Source organism: Symphodus melops (assembly GCF_947650265.1).
Source record: "Symphodus melops genome assembly, chromosome: 22".
Lineage (NCBI taxonomy): Eukaryota > Metazoa > Chordata > Actinopteri > Labriformes > Labridae > Symphodus > Symphodus melops.
The window spans coordinates 16160386-16181660 of record NC_136712.1 but is presented as its reverse complement, the minus strand read 5'-3'; the positions used below and the strand labels follow the sequence as shown (position 1 = coordinate 16181660).

Sequence of the window (21275 nt, the reverse complement as noted above, 5' to 3'; positions counted from 1 at the left end):
TGACTCGACTTTCACCTTCTTTCAGTTGTCCACTTTTTAAACATGAGTAACCCAGAGGAACCCAAAGTGACTGCTGCTCCACATGTAGTGAAAGAGGAGGTACGTTTGATTTTCAGAGTTTTATTTCAAATAAAAGTCCAGGACAATTTCTTTAAATGCGGAATTTACATTACACTGACTTGAGGCTGGAATATACAGACTGTGAAAACGTTGTAAAACCAAAACTGGTCTCACTGAGGCCTAAAATGTTCTTTTTCTGTTGTTACATTATGTACAATAAAAGTCTAAAGTCTCATTAAGCATTAGAAAACATAAAGCTGCAGACTTTACTAACTTATTAATTGGTGCAGTGCTTATGAGATCAGTTCTTGTTTTATTTGATTTTTATTCATTTATTTATTTATTTTAAATACTTTATTAATCCCTGTGGGAAATTCTGGTTGACACTATTTTTTAGAGACATGCTTCTCACACGCGTGCACAAACAGGACGTGTGGACGTAGAGAGACGTCAGAGTGGAGCTGATGCACGGGGAGCAAACCTGAGCAGTTAAATTACGACCAGATCACTCCCATCTCGTGTGAAAATGTGTTGCATGCATCTTGTCCTGTCAACATCCTAAACGTTTGAGAGTCCACAACAACACAAATTGAAGAAAAAAAACTGCCTTTGGATATTTGTACTTGACTTTATCAATTCTTTATTTTGTTGGCTTTTCAGGATCAATCCTGTTCAGTAAACAAATTGGGCGGGGAATCTTTAGGACTTACGATTCAATCTTGATTCTTGAGCTCACGACTCGATTCAGAATTTATTTTTGATTTAAATCAATTCTGGATTTATGATTCAAAGTCTATTTATGATTGACCTCATACTGCAGGAATGCTCAAGTCATCTGTGAGACTGGCTGAACTTCTTGTGGCTCTATTTGACATAAATCGATTTTTAAATCTTAGAAGAGAAGAATCTCGATAATTGCTTTTTTTTACCCCCTCTATTATACAACATGAATGCTTTTCTGTCGATAGTTCAAACTGCTGCTCTTTGCCGTTGAGTCATGTTCTTGGTCATCGCTGTGTGTCACGTCTGAGCGTCGTGTTTTATACCGTCTGTGTTGCAGCTCATTGCTGCAGGAAAATGGTTGCAGCTGGAGAAGACCACGTACGTGGATCCTTCTGGAAATGTCAGGTACGCTTCGGTCCGACGTCTACTCAGGTGTGCGTAAGTTTCCTGCTGAGAGTTTAACTCCCTGTGTTCACCTGTTAGGACGTGGGAGACGGTGAAGAGGACAACGAGGCGAGCCAACACAGAAGCAGACGGTGAGTTATCCTCTCAGCTCGTCAAACGTGCGGTCACTAAAAGCCCGGTGCATTATGGGCTTGGACAGGTATTAATGCGCCCCTTCTGCAGGTGTTGGAATTATCGCCCTGCTGAAACGGACGCTCCACAAAGACTGCGTTGTGATGGTGAAGCAGTTTCGTCCTCCGATGGGATGCTACACTCTGGAGTTTCCTGCAGGTCGGACGCTCCCTGCTGCAGCTAAATGTTCCCATTTTGGACCTGAAATCCACCAAAACAGATTTTAAAAACAATTGAAAAGTCATTTTTTTCCCAGCTCCTTCTGTAACGCTCTGAACGACGGTCTGTGTTTGCTCTTCTCAGGGTTGATTGATGAGGGGGAGAGTGCCGAGGTGGCTGCACTGAGGGAGCTAAAAGAAGAAACTGGCTACAAAGGAGAAGTTGTTGGAGTCACTCCAGGTATCCTTTCCCTTCAGACCCTGTACACACCCTCTCTGTACACTTGATTGCATTAGCTCCACCTCTTTACCTCCGGCGTGGGATGGATAAGAGCGTCTGGGGTCGGCAGCGTCACATCGGTAGCGCTAACGCTGTTTTTCTTCTTTTGGTTCCAGTGACCTGTCTGGACCCCGGTCTGTCTAACTGCACCACCCAGATGGTCATGGTGAACATCAACGGAGATGAAGGCGAGAACATCAACCCGACACAGCAGCTCGGTGAGGAAACAGCCACACCGCCTTGAGAGCAAACACATCTTTATCTCCATCTTTTTTTGGGGGGGGGTCAGACAAGCTGTGGCTCTTTCCCTGCATGTCAGACCCCGCTCTCTCTGTCCCTGATTTCCAACTCTATCAACTATCCCATCACTACAATAACGATTAAACAAGGAGTATTAGGGCCACATAAAGGGGGAAGCAAATCTTGAGATTTGGAGATTAAAGTCTTAAATTAATGAGAAAAAAAATACAATACACTCTGTTGTCTTCTTGGGGAAATCACTCTTGGACTCAAAGTGCTGCCAAACACTCAGCCGCTTCCACTTGAATGGATGAATAAAAAAACAATAGAAAAACACAGAAAAAAAGGCTCTTGTCAATGCATAAACAGCACAACATACAGTATAGAGATCTGCAAAATCAATCAAACAAAACAACTTTCGGATTAGTGATTTTAACCAATCGTTTTTTAAATCCATTTATATATTTCATTCCATAAAATAATGATGACTTTAATCTTGAAATGGAAATATGTTTGTTTTTTTAAACGTGTCCCTAAAACTCCGTCGTGCTGATCATGATGCCGCTCAAACAATAAATTCCAAACGTGAGATTTAGTGGAAGAAGATTGTGGGTGTTTGCCCACTGGGCTGCATCTCGACGTTTTACACTGATCTGTAATGTAAAAAACAACAACATGTCAAATGACTTTGTTCTCTCTTGTTTTTCCACAGGTGATGGAGGTGAGTTTAATTTCTTATTAAATCTGACATAGTCGTTCTTTTTCTCTCATAATGCAAACTCATCCAACGTGCCGTTGTCCTCTCACTGCAGAGTTCGTGGAAGTGGTGCTTCTACCTCTTGATGAGTTCCAGCAGAAGATCGACCGTGAGGCTTTGACCTTTCTGCTCAGTCTTATCCCAACGTTTGTCCGTAACGCACAGACTATCTGAACGCTTCCTCTCTTTCACCCTGCAGAACTCATGAAGAAAGAAAAAATCGTGGTGGATGCCAAAGTGTACATCTTTGCCATGGGGATGGTTCAGGCCTTCTTTAAGCCCAGCGAGCTCCCCGTCCTGAAGCAGTGATGCCGAACATTCAGGATGCGACTGTTACTTAGGGCTCCAACGTAGAACTGGGAAACTGGTGTTAAAAAGGAAAAATACTTCCACAGTGTGATAACGTGTTAAGAAAAGTTGCTGCACTGTGGTTTTGAGCGCGGCGTGACCTTTCATTTTAGTGTTTGTTTCCATGAAGTGCAATGACCATCCTTAGGGAGTCCCAAAAAAAAAACTGTGAGCATATGAATCAGAATCGAATGACGGAGTAAAACCCTTGAAAAAGTGCTGAGTTTAGGAGCTCTGTTTACTAGATGTGAACCTGCATACAGTCTGAAACGTAGCTGCTGGGTGTCAGTTCACGGCACACTTAGTGCAGGATGTGCGTCATCCTTCATCATCTGCCCTAAGTGACAAAAACTCATTCCCAGGTTTTTTTTATGAGATTACAAGGTGCGTGGCGAATTGCAATTTGCTGTAATTTTTTATCTAATGATTGTGACACATTCCTTTACAATTCACTGTTCTAATGGTTTGGGTTTTTTTTTTTACTGATCTTTGGGAAAACTAGTTATCTTTTAGCTAACTAGTTAGCTTTGAACCTTCTGGGATTCATTTCAGACTTCAGACTTTGCATTGGAAAGAAACTGCCATTAAAAAAACCCCCTCAGAGTTCAAACCCAGTTTAAAATCTGTGTGTTAAAAGTTTGATTTCTAAACATGTCTGAACTTTGTTGAATTATAAGAAGCATTTTACTGGATTTCAAAGTCAAAAAAGTGTCAATGTTACCTGAAGCCTTTTCCATAACAGACAGGTCAATCAACCAACGGGAAGCCAGAGAGCAGTGAACAGCTGAAGTGTGCAAGCTTACATAATTATTATTGTTTTTTTAAAATCCAAAGGCATCTTATGTCCGAATGGATCAGATTACTAAATTTAGAGGACATGGAAGAGCCATTAGTAACAAAGAACTCATAGTGATAACAGTTGCACGCAGTACGAGGCTGATTTACTAACCACAGTGTTAACGGTATGAGGAAGTTGAATCTTGCCTTACAACATAACTGTAATGAACTTTAGAGGTACTGTATTAAAACCGATTAATAGAAAATAATTCATGCTGTGCCGCTAACCTTGTGATGGTGCAATAAGTTAACATGGATGTTGTAGATTTAGAAATAACAGACCAATAAAGTTAATACAACCTCTGCCTTTATTTGATCTGTCTTTTGTTGGTGTGTCATTCAATAAAGTATTGAAGAATGGAAGTTATTTTATTAAGAGCATGTTCAGGAGGTTTTATCTAATGGAGTGTTGAGGTGTAATCTCATTCATGAGTTTGAATTGTTTAAAAGAAAGCCTTGTTAGTGGAAGTGTTGGGCTGTAAAGAGATTTTTTTTCTAACAAAAAATGAATGCAGATACTAAAACTATTAAATATATACAATATTGAATGTATATCCACTTGTACTGCACTTAGCATTGAACTTTCTGCAGAGTGACTTGAAGCTGGTGGATCTGGAGAAATGCAACTTGCCATCTCTCCACGACCCGTACACCTCCAGGACCCTGTGGCGTGCAGGCAAAACTGTGGCTGACCCTTCTCACTTTGGACACGGACTGTTGGAGACCTCACACAACACAGGAACACTTTATTTTCCTCTGCAGTCAGTCAGTAATCATCAATAATGTCCCTGCTGTCCCACCACATAACACACAGACTGACTGGGTTTTTGAGTTAAGCATAACTTGGTCAGTTTGCTCTTTAGTGCTGATTCATAGGTTCTGTTTTACAGCTTTTTAAAAAAAAACAAAAAAAAACTGTCCACTGGGGAGCGATAGTGATCTCTTCAGCTCGTGTTCTGACTCAATGAAACTGAAGAAGAAGAAGCGTAGACCAATAAGCTGCACAAACTTCAGATCAACTATTCAAACCACTGTTACCTTCTTTTAAATTAAATAGTGTATTTTTCACCAGCGGGAATACGACGAGTAAACATGGATTGTTGACGGAAAGCGGAGTGGCACATTGTAGATGTCTAAAAAAGATTTCACGGTAGGATAGAGGGAAACGCTACATTAGCCTGGAAGCTAACTTCCCTTCGCAACATCCGTTGTTTACCTTTTTTGTCGACATCACACGTCTTTTTCTTGAATCTGATCATGTAACTCAGTTTCAGGAAACCGAAGTCTGTATTTTAACACGCTTTTTGTAGCTGTTAGTAAAACACGAATGCGCTGGGCACGAAGATGGAGGAGGCTACAAAAAGTGAGTAAACCTCTGAAAAAAGAAAGTGAAACTAACAAAGAGCGTCACAAGTTAGTCTGTGACAAAGACACTTTTGAAGCTCTAACCATAAAAACACAAACACACACTCCTGTGCTTTTAACACAACATAAACCTTGTCTGAAGAAGGTCAGAATAGCATCTAATTAGATTTAACTACTAAATCTACAAAGTGCAATTTAAACATCCAGTGTTCAACTGTTAACAGAGCTTAGTTAGTGTTTTTTAAGAGCCATAAATATGGTTAACACAAACTTCACTTATTAATGTTGGACTTGGCATGTTTAGGAGGTTGTTCAAAATTGGATGGTAATTCAAAATCAAGACAGAGACACTTTAAAGTCAATAAACACTACTGGAGATATTGAGCTACGGACTGGCTAACATTTCACAATATGAAAAAAAAATCAGATAGATGGATAGATAGATGGATAGATAGATACTTACTTTATTGATCCCGAGGGAAATCCAAGTACGGCGCAGGAATCAAAAACAATCTTCTTCCTCAGTCAAATGTGAATAGTGTAGATTGTGTTGCACTGCTGACATGTATGAATGTTGTGTTGCATCCCAGGAAAAGTCAAACGGAGGCACCTGAATGCTGCGGAGTGTGACAAGCTGGGACAGAGTGCAGAGGGCACTGAGGCCCTTACCCGGCCCAAAACTTTCGACCAGACCCAGGGCAAGTCTAACCCCAACCGAGGACTTTACCCCAGGACGCCTACTAAGCGACGGAAGAATGGTAATCTGCATTTATCTTTTCTTAGATAGATAGATAGATAGATAGATAGATAGATAGATACCGTAAATTCCGGACTATAAGCCGCTACTTTTTTCTCACACTTCGAGCACTGCGGCTTCTACTCCGGTGCGGCTAATGCATGGATTTTTTATGAGCTTGTGCCGCAAAAACATTTGACTTCGTCACGTCGGATCTTAATATCAGTCATTTTGCGCTTCATGCACGCACCCTCATGATGGAAAACACACGGAGAAATACATATGATGCAGCTTTCAAGTTAAAGGCGATCCACCTGGCTGTCAAAGAAGCTAACAGAGCTGCTGCACGTTAAGATGACACTGACAGCGACAACAGAGACTGAGGAAGTGAGTAATGAAGTCATTCTGAGGCAGTGAATGGATGGACTTTTTCTTGTGAAATATATTACGGTCATCTTTTTCATCAGCCGTGTTACAGACACCGTCGGCTAGGCTTCGTATTGTAACGGTTCATGTCGTAAAGTCAGTAGTTGATCATGTGTTCATAATTCCGATTATGTGGAGAGTCAGTGAATGCACCAGCGCGAACGTGTTGAGTGGCTGTATGAGAGAACGCTGGGGGAGAGAGTTGGATTGTTACGGCAAGTTATGTGTTGTTCTCTGCTGTAAACGGCGTGGTCACGGCCGACAGTGATCGGGTTATTAAAAGTTATTATTTGAACGCTCTCGTCGTCCTTTAACGTCCGTACGGACGCTACAGTATTTGCGGATGTTACCGGTAGCCTACGTCTGTGTAAATAGCTCTTGTTATAGCGTGGACACCTGCGGCTTATAATCAAGTGCGGCTTATATATGTACAAATACATTTATTTACTTATTTTTAGCCGGTGCGGCTTATATCCAGGTGCGCTCAATAGTACGGAATTTACGGTAGATACTTTATTGATCCCAAGGGAAATTCAGGGCATCCAGTAGCAGTATACAGACAGGCAGGACACAAGACATTGGTTACAATACAAGACATTGGTTACAATACACACCCGCTGTCCCCCCTCCCCTCTCTATACAATAATCCCCCAAACAAGATTTAGCAGTCCCTATGTGACTAAGAGTAAAGGTTAAACCTGTATAGTTGGCATTAGCATTAGACTTAAAACTTATATAGCATAATGTACCTAACCTGTGAGGAGAGAGACATATGTGCTGTTTAAAAGAGACCTGTAGACAAACATCTCAACAAATCTGACTTTTATAAATAGTTATTTTTCACAAGTTAAAATGTGTGCTTGCCTCAATCCTTTTTTTTTTTTCTTTTTTTTTTTTTTTAGGACCACCAGAATCGGTCTCAGGAAGTCCTTCCAGGCAACAGAAGAGCATCAACAGCTTCTTCTCTGTGACAGGAGTCATAAGTTCCAGCCCGCATAAATCCCCTCAGCCCTGCTCGTCCACGTGCACAAATGGAGTCAACGTAGACCTCTTTCCCGAAGCAGAGGACGAGGATGAAGACGTCAGCCTTTTAGCCGCTCCGATGGCAGTAGAACTTGAAGCCGAGGACGAGGTGGACGACGCGAGCCTGCTGGCCGCAGATGTAGCGCCTCCGCCGGAGACGAGGCAGAACGTGACCGTGGATTATTTGGAGGGAATGACAGCGGAGATGTTTGGTGATGAGGAATTCGAACAAGGTGATCCCAATATTCATGAAGAAGGGGAGGAGGTGGAAGCCCTCCCTGATGAGCATTTTGGGCTCCTGGGAAACACAAAGGTCCTGCAGGAACCTCAGGGCTGCATGGATGACTTACCAGAGGAGGTGCTGAGACAAATACTGAGCTTGCTCCCTGCGCAAGACCTTTACCGCAGCGTGATCCTCGTCTGCCACAGCTGGAAGAACATCACCGAGGATCCCAAGGTAGATACCAACGCGTCATCTGTCATTAGTCCTATATCATCAGAAGGGTTAAGTGACATGTTACTGCCTCCAGGAAGGAATGTTAAAAAGAGATTTAGAGATGAGTCGTCGTTTGTTTCCCTTCTCGTTTTGTTCTTTTACCCATCCTAGTGACACCCACTCCCCGAGAAGATAAAATAGAAAAAAAAAGAAAGTTAATAAAATGATTAGTGTAATAATTGTTGTGTATTTGTGCTTCGCTGTGTAGTTCGTCCCCTTCAAGAAGAAATACTTCCGCTACATGATGAATGAGCAGGAGACGGTGACGGAGGTAACGTCCATCCTGAAGAAGAGCAAAATCACAAAGCCGGCACCTCCAGAGCACAGCATACGACACCTTGTTGTGTAAGTCTGTCCTTTATTCTTTCACACTCAAAGGCTGAGGATGATCAAAGATGACACAGGCGACACTCGTTCTGCTCTGCAACACGTCAGGGTGGGTTTTTTTTTTTATTTAAATGGAGGAGAGGTTTGTACCGTCATGGCATACACTGTCGACTGCAACTTTGCTTTAACCACAACGAGACATGCAAGTGTTCAGGTCAACAATGCACGAGCATGATGCTCCTCATTTTAGAGTCGAGGGGCGGCTGTGGCTCAGTGGATAGTCAAGTCATCTCCAAACCAGATCGGAGGTTTGATCCCCAGCTTCTACAGCTTGATTTCCAAAGTGTCCTTGGGCAAGACACTTGTACTTTTTGTAGGGGATGCACTGATTGGACATCTGAATCAGACGATTTCTGCCCTTTCGACAACGATCGACCCATGCACCGCATGCACCGTTGTCAGAAGGTCGATCTGTTCAGTCAGTGCAGACATGTGAGTCTACCTGACCGCTGATTCAGAGAAGACTTTTTTTTTTTTTTTTTTTTTTTTTTTTTTTTTTAATGGGGCAGAAAGAATCTTCATGTTGGAGAAACTCTGAATTGTTTTCACATTCGGCGTGGGAGTCTCAACGACATGCATGTTTGTAACGCACGTTTCAGCCACAACAACAAGCAGCAATTTAAACACTGCACATCAACACTCTGATAATTTATATTAAAAAAAACAAAACAAGATGTGGGAGTCCTTGGAGTTAATCAGGGGGAAAAATGCAACAGATTATGCAATCGGCTAAATACGTCTCTAACTATTTGAGTCCCTGCACCCTGACGCTCACGTTGGTGTTTTGGTGGTTAAGTTTAATGGCCCAGCATAGGATTGGAGAGCGGGTGAGGCCGGAGGACGTTCTGAAGTGTGTGAAGAAACATCGCCTTTTCCCTCAGGCTGAGGCCTCCATCAGGCTGCGTATTCCTGAGGTTAAGAAGCGCTCTCACCTGGGCATTGAGGTATGTGACCCACGCACTCGAATGCACAAAATCACTCCGGTTATCATTCGGAGAAAACTGTGTGTAGTCCGAACATCAATTCTTCTTGCGTCTGATCTCCAGGGTCCGAACCCGTACGCAGCCATGGCTGTCATACTGCTCCTGAGCGAGAGTGTCGCTGACGTGCAGGCTCTGGTGTCTCTTCTCACTGGCTGCATGACACACACGACCGTCACCGAGTATCTCAACCACATGGCTGTGATGCTGCTGGCCTTGAAGAGAAACGACATCCAGATTAGTAACAGGTAAGAGCTGTCGGTGTCAACGCCTTCAAATCCCTTCATTAAACTCCAGGAAGAGTTCCAACCAGTCATTTTCTCTTCCTGTCGTTACAGGTTGCATTACAACATCTACTACGTTCTTCACCTGATGGAGAACGGCCCCTTCTCTGTCAGCTCTGATCAGAGCAGGTGAGGACTGAACAATTGTGTTTCATTAAAGTCACACGTGAGGAGATTAAGGTTGTCAACAGTCGTCGACTTTGATGTTGTTTGTTAAGTTTTGTTAGACGGCCTAAGATGCAGCTCACGGGGGAACAGCAGCGTATCCTCAGCCATGACATCCAGGCGGACCACGTGGTCAAGATTGTGGCTTTTGCAGGTACAGTGGCAGCTTTGGTTGTCCTCACACTCACAAACACTGAGCTTTAATTGTGCCATTATTGGACAGGACAGCTGAAGAGAGAAAGGAAAGAGTCAGGAATGACGTGCCTCAAAGGGCCGGGGTCGGGCTCGAACCTACGGCCGCTGCAACAGGGACTACAGCCTCTGTACACGGGGTGCACAATATAACCACTAGGCTACCGGCGCCAAATGTTGTTGATATTTTTGATGCCAAAATTCTAAGCACCCTGACTGTTGGTGAAGGGTTTAAATGTAAAATATGAGAATCACCACCAGGGGGCATTTTTTCATTCCATCTTCCTGGTTTAGACAATGGCCGAATTATCTGAATGCAAAATAATGTGCTGTTTTTTCTTTATTTTTAATCATTTTCCTTTTTACAATTACTAAAAAAAGAAAAATGTTTCAGGAGAGATCGATAACGTGCGTTCATAATCCCTTAAAGATAATAAAAGAGAGATTCGTAGTGCACCTATTTGCCAGAGGAGCTCTGAGAGAGTCTAAAAATGTAAAAAAAACACAGGTCAGTTTCTGCACGGCTGCTGTTCAGGAGTGAAGATCTGCTCGGTCTGCCGCAGGTACGGGGAAGACGACCACGCTGGTGAAGTATGCTGAGCAGCGGCCATATACTCGTTTCCTCTACGTGGCCTTCAACAAATCAGTGGCCACCGAGGCGCAGCGCCGCTTCCCACAAAACGTGGACTGCAAGACCGTCCACTCGTTAGCCTACAATGATGTCGGAAAGAGGTGAGGAGCCAAAAGACACCCACAGGAACAGTTAACGTTTTCAACTGTGTACATGAAGGCAGATTGTGCAGCCCCTTTTTTGGGAAGTTTCTGAAAGTGGCTCATTTCATATTTATCTGGAAAAGCTTCATTTGCCTCAGATACAGTGTGTCTGCATGAAGTAGAAAAAGAAAAAAAAAATCAACCTTTTACGTATATTTCTAGAGCGATAAGTGTTTTTTTTAAAGTAAAAAGACTCATTTCCCTCCCCTGATCTTTCTTCTCCAGCTACCAACATAACCAGAAGCTTTCCTTTAATCTGAACACGTTCGCCCTGAGCTCCGCTCTCCCAGAGGGCCGCGGTGGCTTCGTCAAAGCCAAAGTGGTGGCCAACACTCTGAACACCTTCATGGCTTCAACTGACGAGACCATCGATTCCAGTCACGTCCCCATGTACTCCACCACCCGGGGGGACAGAAGGATAATCGTCAGCCCAATGGAGAGACCGGTATGAAAGTGACACACAGGGTTTTTTTTTTTTCCTTTTTAAAAAACAAACCATCAACTCACGTTTGGATTGTGTGTCTTTTGTTGTATAAAAGTATTTTGTGGAAGATGCGACAATGATCTGGAACAAAATGAAGGATCACAACGAGAAAAGAAAAGAGGCCTACCACATGACCCACGATGGTACGTCCACTTTAAATAAGTTCAGTTCATTTAAAGTGGGAAATATCAACATGAGGTCGGATGCTTTACAGGTTTTCATTGGACCTTTTTCATTCTCAGGTTACCTGAAGTTATGGCAGCTAAGAAACCCCAAGCCAAAGCTGTCTAATAGATATGATGTGATCTTTATCGATGAGGCCCAGGACTGCACTCCTGGTAATGATGCCTTTAATAACTGTTTCTCGTCCGCAGGATTTTAGATATGTATCATTTATTGTGCCTGACATTCGGTGGGTAATGGTGTCTTCTTTCTTTCTTCCGTACTTTCCCCAGCCATCATGGATGTGCTTCTGTCTCAGCGTTGTGGGAAAATCCTGGTTGGAGATCCTCATCAGCAGATCTACACCTTTAAAGGAGCCGTCAATGCCCTGCAAGTTGTGGACCACACGCACATCTACTACCTGACACAGGTATCACCTACAATGAAGTGCGGAGATTCAAACACACATTTCTAACCTGGGGAGGGTTTTCGTTCCTCACTCCTTTCGGCTGTTTTTTGGCCCATGCTCGTGCATGAACTGCACCGTGCTGAAGCTCACCTGGGCCAAGGAAGTGTCCCATGCTTGGGCACGGATCAGCGCACTCGCACTCGTCAAACCAACTGGACTCTGCGGGTGAAGCGTGCAAAGTCACAGTACAGAATGCCTAGTTTGAGTGCGCAGCAGGCAATGACCCACATGGTCATGGACTCACAGTTTACAAACCTGCAGCAACAAGCTACTTTGGATCTCTCCTGTCTTCCAGTTACCATAAACTGGATTCCACTGAGTCTAATAATCCTGTTCATAAAGGCATCCTCGTGTATACGTGAAAAACAGCATGCCTTTGTAGCCGTCAAATTCACTATTTTTGTCACTACTAAAGTAGTGACTAACTGACGGCAAATTCATGTCCCGAAAAGTGTCTGAAATCTAGCGTACACTTACACCGCCATTGGTGTTTAGGTCGGACTACGTCAAAATAAAACCCTCCAATAATGTGCACGCATGCAGCTACAAGTTTCGTCCAATCAGTGATTGTCAGCCTTTTCCCAAATCTAGGGCGGGTACCAGACGGGTCAAACGAGACAAGAGCACCAAACCCCACAAAGGCAAATCTAATATTAACAATCACTCTTTGATACACTAAAAATACACAGTCATAACAGACCTAACAGTAATTTTACATATTCTATCTATATATGTATAAATGTTTATGACTTTCAAACTTCTCTTGTGTCTGTCCAGAGCTTCCGGTTTGGTGCTGAGATCGCCTATGTGGGTGCCACCCTCCTCAGCGTTTGCAAAAATGTGAAGAAGATTCTAGTGGGAGGGAAGCAAAAAGGTAAACGCAGAAAACCGTTTACTTTTGAGTCTGTCATCTAGCAAGAAACACTCGAAAGATTTTTAGTCAGTGCACATGGTTTCAATGTCCTCATAGTTGATTTAATACAGAAGCGTTGCTCTTGTTCATTCGTAGGTGGTGTGTGTGACAAGACGGCGGAAGAAGCTGCAGCAGCCATCAGGCAGGGCGTCAGTCAATGTCGGGGGAAGACGGCCATCCTGTCGAGATGCAACGTCACTGTGTTCAACGAAGCTGTCCGGCTTTTAGACGCCAACAAGGATTGTTTTATCCACTTTGTAGGAGTAAGTGAATGTTTGTACGGCTCTCTACAAAGAACTAGCTTTGCTAACCCATAAGCAAAAAACAGACACGTAGAGTCAGCACAACTTTACCTTTTTAGATGAGATTTTATCAATGAATGCAAAGCCAGAGTCAATAGCTTAGCTTAGCATAAAAACAGGAAAGAGAAGAAATGGTTACCAGGGTAACAAAGAAGATAAACCCTGTTAATAACTAAGCTTGGAAGGCAGATGCAGGCTAACTGTTTTAATACTAATCTTAAGTGGCAGTAAAGCTTTGATTTCAAGGACAAATAAGAAAGACATCAATTCTCTCTATTCACATCAAAACTTGGCTACAGTCCTCAAAGCGGACAGCCTGAGTTTCAATACAAGATGAGGCTCATTTAAGACTGTGTAGTATGTAAGCTTTGGCAAGATTTAGAAGAACTGCACTTACAGGTTTATCTTTTTCCCATAGGGTGTTCAAAGTATCGGCCTGACAAAGATCATGGACATCTGGCAGCTGAGCGAAGCGGGCAAACGGTCAACCCACATGCCAGGATCCACACCGAGATGTAGGATTGTTGATCGATTGTTATTAAATGTCTTTCGAAGTTGTCGTGCTTTGAGGTCTTGAATTTTCTCTTTCCTTAGTCATCAGGGATCCTCTCGTTCGCGCCTTTGCAAAGAAACGGGACTCCGGCTTCCATGCCCTGAAGGTATACGCTCAGCAGACAGAGGACAGAGAGCTGGACGCCAAGCTCAGCATCGTGGAAAAATACCAGAGTCGTATCCCTGAACTGGTGGAACGCTTGCGAGATTGCCATGTAGACGATTTTTGCCGAGCAGGTAAGAAACACAATGGATCACTTAAAGCTCCTGAAGAAACTTTGGGTTTACGTTGATTGTGGCGCCCCCCTGTGGACAAAGCTGCATCTCTCATCTCCGTGCTTGGAGCTCTTACTAATGTTTTCAGACCACACATCTCATACTGCTTTCTTTTCATCGTCAGACATCGGAGTTAATAACTATGAAAATATTAAATGCTCCTGCATGCAAAGACTTGTGTGCAACTTTTTTAAGGCCAAAAGGAGCCAATAGTATAGTTTTCACTCCGTTTAATAACCAGTTTAAGACTTCTAACAGGAGCTTTAATGGATCAATTCACAATAGTTTTGTCTTGCATAGGGAAAAATAAACAAGACATTGAGGCAGGATGACCACATAAAAATCATCTTTAAACGCAAAATATGTTAATTTCGCCACCAGGGGGCTCTCTATCAAACCGATAACATCATCGAAGTGATTCTCTCTGCTACTCCCCTCAACCACATACTTTGAGTTTGCAGAAGTCAAGGCAAACGGCAGAAATACCTGAGAAAGAGAAACTATTTACTGACTGTTTCATTCACATGACTTACATACTGCAACAGTACGGAAGCTTTTGCTAGCAATACCTGCTTCCTTATGCAGCGGTCTTTGACGTAGCATCGTTTGTTTCCATGGCAACGATAAATATTCTGTCTGTTATGACAGCGGCCGCATCAACAAACGCTCAGTCAGCACTATAAAATGAAGGATTTCTCTGGCTTTGATAACGGTTGGAAATGTTTGAGGTAATGTAGGTACTCAAGGATGCCTTGCTCAAGGGAGCGAACTGGCACCTCTCAAGCTACCAGGTAGATTTCCAGACTTGGTCCGTAGCGGGACTTGGGTTAAGGTTATTAAGAACTATCACGTACATCAATTCATTTGTTGGTTTCTGCCTTTAAGGGGAACTATCATCAGCTTTACTGTTCCTTTTCTTTTTTTATTGACTGTTGAAGTTGTTTGTTGTTAAGAATAATTTGTGTCCTCTAATGTAGGATTTCTTGAAAAACCTCTGATTGTTCATTAAACCTGCATACTTTGTAATGGTAGAATAAATGCACTCGTCGTTGTTTTGTTCCAGAGTTCATTTTGGGAACGGTCCACAAGGCTAAAGGTCTGGAGTTCGACACTGTGATGGTCACTGATGACTTTTTCAAGGTTCCCGCCTCCAGACACAACCTGCAATTCAATGATGACTTTGCTTTTGGTGGGTTTCTGTGACACTGCAGCCTTCTTAATAAACTCTCATTTCACAACAGTGTTTCCAGCTCCTTCATAGGTTGTCCTTCACGAAGCCTTTACAAGTTGATAGCTCTATTATTGAATTCTTCCTCATGCACTCATAGAATTATATTTCACGTTTGAAGCGGCGCTTACTGAAAATTTGGTTAGAATGATCAGGAAGTGACCTCTGAATATTCCTGTCCCCTGCTCAGGTAAAATTCCTGCTGATGAGTGGAACCTGCTGTATGTGGCGGTGACTCGTGCCAAAACCTCACTGATCATCACAAAGAACATCCGCCGCATCCTCACTGTGGCAGGGGTACGACGTCATCCTCTCTCTTTTCATCTCATCGTCGTCATCTTTACGGCGACAGACTCGGCTCCGTTAGAAAACAGATCAAAACAAACAAGATGAAGAGAGAAAACACCCACCTGTATCAGAAAAGACCGCTGCACCAGTGTCTCCACAGGGATGACTGTTATTATACTACTGAAAATCCAAGTCATAGTCCTGTGTGATAACAGAGTGTCTGAGAATCCTTCAATAGGCAGATACATTTGTACATCTCATCAGAGCATGGAAAGTGTTAACTCCTGCGTAACAAGGAGAGGTTACTTTTACTGTGTTTTGATGCCTGTTATGTACTCACATCGTCATCTTAATATCATGTTTCTGTCACTTCCAGGAATACTTCCTGAAGTCAGACATGCCGGCCTCTCTGATGAAGGATGGTGAGCCTCTCCCGTGCTGCGTCACAGACTGTCCCAACTGCACCACGCCGGGCTCAGCATTCATCATGAGCAAACAAGAGATGAAATGTGTAAGAAGATATCAAACACACCAATGTCATTATCATCTTTACAAAAACACATGTAATGTTTTATACAGTACAGCAGAAAAGAACTGATCTTCATGGACATCACAGCAAGACAATGAGATGGAGTACATTCAGCGTTGGGTGAAAACCAAGAACACAAAAATGTAGACGTTCACCAGAGAAGAAAATGGTCAAGCAATCAGATTAAAGAAAACGAGAGAGAAGAAATATAAGCAACAAAATAATGGAGGACATAAAGAAAATAAAGGTCCAGACATCAGTCCTTTTCTTCTCAGGCAGGTTGTTCCAAATCGGAGGGCCCTGCTGTCAAATGCACAATGTCCTGTGTTTTTCATAGATGCATGATATTTTTAGAATAACACAAAGCGTTGTGTAAATTGTAATTAGTTTACATTTCCTGACGGGTGTACTGAAGTAAACCTTAAAATCCTACCTGGTTAGTTATTGTCTGCTGAAATTATAGAAGTACAGGAGTTGGCATGCCCTCAGACACATTGTTTAGTTTTTCATTCTCCTTTTGTTGTTCTTGTCCAGACTGACGGTGTGTCTGCCGGTGGCCCGTTATGCGAGAGGTGTGTGTGGACACGAATAGGACCCACTGCTTTTCTCATGACCGACGACGTGCTCTCAATGGCTGAGATCCCCCGTAGACTCGGCCCGCAGGTCCACGACTTGATGCTCCTGGCACTTTTCTAACTCCATGAGTGTCCGAGGACTTCAAATCACACTGCCTTTCTTGCATCGGGGGAAAAACGGACCTTCAGCTCAGATAGAAAAGACTGAGAAAGACTTGACCTGCCAGGAATGTCATGGCTTTGTTCCCCTATTGACTGAAAAATATGCAAGCAGTTTTAACGTTTTTTTATATATTTTTAAAGGATTTTTCCTTTATGACATGAAAAAGGAATTTGGTTTTTGCGTTCTACTCTTGAATATAGACATGGGATTTATCAACTCCCATTAAACATGAAACCAGAGTGCTCTGATTGTGTGATACTGCTGTGTATTAAAAGAAAATCAGAACTGTTGGCTTGTCTTATTACAAAAGGAAACAATTGTCTGTCGTGCCTTACTTTCTTTTGAATTCAAAGCTGATTTAAGTCAATGATGTTTTGACACTTGAAGTTTTTGTTAAGATGTGTATAGCAGTTCAAAATGTGGCCAATGAGATAAGTCTACATTTTCCCACAGTTAAAGGGGTTCATAGAGATGCTGCATGTCAGGCGAACTACCAAAAGGCCAAAAATGTATATAGCTACAAGTTACATACTGTATAGCCTTTTTACATTTATAGTTTTTTTTCATCGCCCACTAATGAGCAAACGTTTAACTGATGTGAAAAAGTAGATGTTCACAGTTTATCTGTGTTGCCTTATAAAAAAAGAAATTGGTCCGATCAATCTTCCGATCCTGCTAGAGCTCCAACTACTTGTTTGTTTTGGTTGGCCAGCAAGGTATGGAATTAGATTTGTCTTTATTACATGCGAGAAAATAAATGTTTGAGAGAAATAGTTACCTCGCTGATAGCAAAACATGTTATGAGAGAATGTTAGTCGACATTATGTTATCGACTAAATAAAGTTAGACTTAAAAAATGATGGAAAGCATCTCGTGAACCCCCCTCTCAGTGTCTCATAAGCCCCCAGGGGGTCCCGATCCCCACTTTAAGAACAGTAGAGTGTGAAGAAAACTCAGACCTGGACCCCTAATACATTAAGCAGTTTGGTGCAGTCTATTTTTTAACTAGTTTTCGAGATATTAAAATCAACATATAGAGCTACTGAAAATGTACATGTAAAAGTGGGCGTGGCAATTTCTCCACCAAGGAGTGGATTTTTTGGAGAACAAATGTTTGCAATGGATTCAGAATCCTAAAGAACCCCTAGCTTGACCCCTCACAAGCTACCAAAAGCAAAGGTTAACATTTTCAAATGTTCACCAATAAGTACACTCAACAAAAATATAAACGCAACACTTTTGTTTTTGCTCCCATTTGTCATGAGATGGACTCAAAGATCTAAAATTCATTCCAGATACACAATATTACCATTTCTCTCAAACATTGTTCACAAATCTGTCTAAATGTGTGATAGTGAGCACTTTTGCTTTGCTGAGATAATCCATCCCACCTCACAGGTGTGCCACATCAAGATGCTCATCAGACACCATGATTAGTGCACAGGTGTACCTTATACTGCCCACAATAAAAGGCCACTCTGAAATGTGCAGTTTTGTCTCACAGCAAAATGCCACAGATGGCGCAAGCATTGAGGGAGCGTGCAATTGGCATGCTGACAGCAGGAATGTCAACCAGATCTGTTGCTCGGGCATTGAATGTTCATTTCTCCACCATAAGCCGTCTCCAAAGGCGTTTCAGAGAATATGGCAGTACATCCAACCGGCCTCACAACCGCAGACCACGTGTAACCACACCAGCCCAGGACCTCCACATCCAGCAGGTTCACCTCCAAGATCGTCTGAGACCAGCTACTCAGACAGCTGCTGAAACAATTGGTTTGCATAACCAAAGAATTTCTGCACAAACTGTCAGAAACCGTCTCAGGGAAGCTCAACTGCATGCTCGTCGTCCTCATCGGGGTCTTAACCTGACTCCAGATCGTCGCCGTAACAGACTTGAGTGGGCAAATGCTCACATTCGATGGCGTCTGGCACGTTGGAGAGGTGTTCTCTTCACGGATGAATCTCGGTTTACATTGTTCAGGGCAGATGGCAGACAGCGTGTGTGGCGTCGTGTGGGTGAGCGCTTTGCTGATGTCAATGTTGTGGATCGAGTGGCCCATGGTGGTGGTGGGGTTATGGTATGGGCAGGCATCTGTTATGGACGAAGAACACAGGTGCATTTTATTGATGGCATTTTGAATGCACAGAGATACCGTGATGAGATCCTGAGGCCCATTGTTGTGCCATACATCCATGAACATCACCTCATGTTTCAGCAAGATAATGCACGGCCCCATGTTGCAAGGATCTGTACACAATTCTTGGAAGCTGAAAATGTCCCAGTTCTTGCATGGCCAGCATACTCACCGGACATGTCACCCATTGAGCATGTTTGGGATGTGCTTGACCGGCGTATACGACAGCGCGTACCAGTTCCCACTAATATCCAGCAACTTCGCACAGCCATTGAAGAGGAGTGGACCAACATTCCACAGGCCACAATTGACAATCTGATAAACTCTATGCGAAGAAGATGTGTTGCACTGCATGAGGCAAATGGTGGTCACACCAGATACTGACTGGTTCTGAGTCCCCAGACCCTCAATAAAGCAAAAACTGCACATTTCAGGGTGGCCTTTTATTGTGGACAGTCTAAGGTACACCTATGCACTAATCATGGTGTCTGATGAGCATCTTGATGTGGCACACCTGTGAGGTGGGATGGATTATCTCAGCAAAGCAAAAGTGCTCACTATCACACATTTAGACAGATTTGTGAACAATGTTTGAGAGAAATGGTAATATTGTGTATCTGGAATGAATTTTAGATCTTTGAGTCCATCTCATGACAAATGGGAGCAAAAACAAAAGTGTTGCGTTTATATTTTTGTTGAGTGTATATAGTACCAATAAAGAACTATTCCAGGTACCCCGACTGAGCTGCTCTCACAGATTTTCCTATGGGAGTTGGATTTAAATGTTTTTTATGTTATAGGACACCTTTATGAACACGTTTGTGAAGAAATCTATTGGTAAGGAATTTATTCCCAGATTGGCCAAATATCTGATAAAACACCCTTACTATTAGGTTAAAGTTCAAATGAGCTTTAATGGCACAAACAAATCAGTGGTGTGAGTGCCAAAGCATTGTAGCCTTACAGGCTCTTTTTAATTACAGTGACTAGGTTAATAAACAGATTTGTGACAATATCGTTATTATTATTTGATTTTGCAGGTTTCCATGTTTTCTGAAGTGTTCCAGAATGTTTTTACAAAAAGTCTTGTTGATTTTTAATCAACTTTCTAAATCCCTGTTCATTTCTAAACTGAAACAAACCAGGATTTTCGTACTGTACTGTAAGTGACCAGCAGTGTTTGTGTATTTAAACTGACTGAAGGAAACCACAAAGGCTCAACGTGTTTTCCCCCCGGTAAGTGATTTATTTGTCCTTCGTTATTAAGCATGGATATTGTTTCATATATTTTCAATTTCTTTTTAGCAAAAATATTCTGGTATGCAACTAAACATTGAGTCATAGTCTCATTGTTTGGGGTATTATACTTACATTAGTTAGCAATCCTACCCAACGAATTCAAAAAGTTAGGCTAACTAAATATTTGACGTATTTACAAAATATGCTCATCTTTGTTTGTAAGAGCTGAGTTTAAAACGGGCTGATTTATATCCAAATAGCCGAAGCTTGTTTTGAAAATAGTGGTAGGCTAATATCATTTGTTAGCTTCAGGATTTAAATGTGACCAACAAACTTTGAATTAAAAATAAATAAATAAAAAAAAAAAAAAATATATATATATATATATATATATATATATATATTAAACCTAAATATACCATAAGCTGTAGATATGTTTTCTATTTACCGATGTTTGATAATGGTCCACTTTCCAATATCTACCGTGTGTTGAACATATAGGCTACTCGTATTCTTGACAGTGTCTGTGAAAGTGGTGTAAAGAAAGCACATTTTATTTAAAAAGAAACAATCAGCTCATGGTAATTGTGATGCTAACCTACTATAAAGGCAAGCCGGAAATGACGTCGAGCAGCCTGCGTTACTATGGATACACTGTTAAATCTCTCTCACCGTCTTTTTATCGACTTTATTCTAAACATCATTTAATAGGCCGATACTTTTATTTATTTATTTTTTAATTTTCTCAGCTGCAGGTGATGACATTTTTGGAAATGTATGAATGATTTTTTTTTATCACTGGCCATACTGTTGTGTGATTATAAGTAGTTCGTTTTCAGTGAGGTGTCAGATTACAGAACCAGAAATAATTCATGATCGTTACAAAAAATAATGCAACTAAATCTTCTTTTTGGACTAATATTGGACAGACATACATTAATTAGCCTATAATTAGTTGTTTAATAATTAATAATTGTTCCTTTTGAGACAGACTTGAGTTGCTTCATGCTTCAGGGATCTTGGGATTTCCCAAACAGAATAAATAAATGGCTCCCCATACCCTATAAAACACAGAGATATTTAGCTATGAATTTTATTATAGGCTGCTGAGTAATATGTTTTCCACTGACACATTTGAGTTTACTTCATG

General features: G+C 42.0%; 2 protein-coding genes across 2 annotated transcripts; both read left to right on the top strand.

Annotated features, from left to right (window-relative positions):
* nudt5 (nudix (nucleoside diphosphate linked moiety X)-type motif 5) lies at positions 1-4086 on the top strand. The gene is made up of 8 exons (XM_079334634.1): positions 1-99; positions 1121-1188; positions 1267-1319; positions 1411-1518; positions 1663-1758; positions 1914-2015; positions 2850-2903; positions 2994-4086. The coding sequence occupies exons 1-8, from the start codon at positions 43-45 to the stop codon at positions 3101-3103; spliced, it is 648 nt and encodes a 215-aa protein (XP_079190760.1). The 5' UTR covers positions 1-42; the 3' UTR covers positions 3104-4086.
* Positions 4087-4938: 852 nt separating this feature from the next.
* fbxo18 (F-box DNA helicase 1) lies at positions 4939-17036 on the top strand. Its single transcript, XM_079334842.1, has 21 exons — positions 4939-5342; positions 5935-6102; positions 7409-7986; positions 8234-8370; positions 9209-9356; positions 9459-9640; positions 9731-9805; positions 9895-9995; positions 10597-10765; positions 11033-11252; positions 11347-11434; positions 11534-11629; positions 11747-11883; positions 12700-12796; positions 12932-13098; positions 13556-13652; positions 13732-13926; positions 15029-15154; positions 15384-15490; positions 15858-15992; positions 16545-17036. Exons 1-21 carry the CDS (start codon positions 5324-5326, stop codon positions 16704-16706), a joined length of 3204 nt encoding a protein of 1067 aa, XP_079190968.1. The 5' UTR covers positions 4939-5323; the 3' UTR covers positions 16707-17036.
* The last annotated feature ends 4239 nt before the right edge of the window (positions 17037-21275 follow it).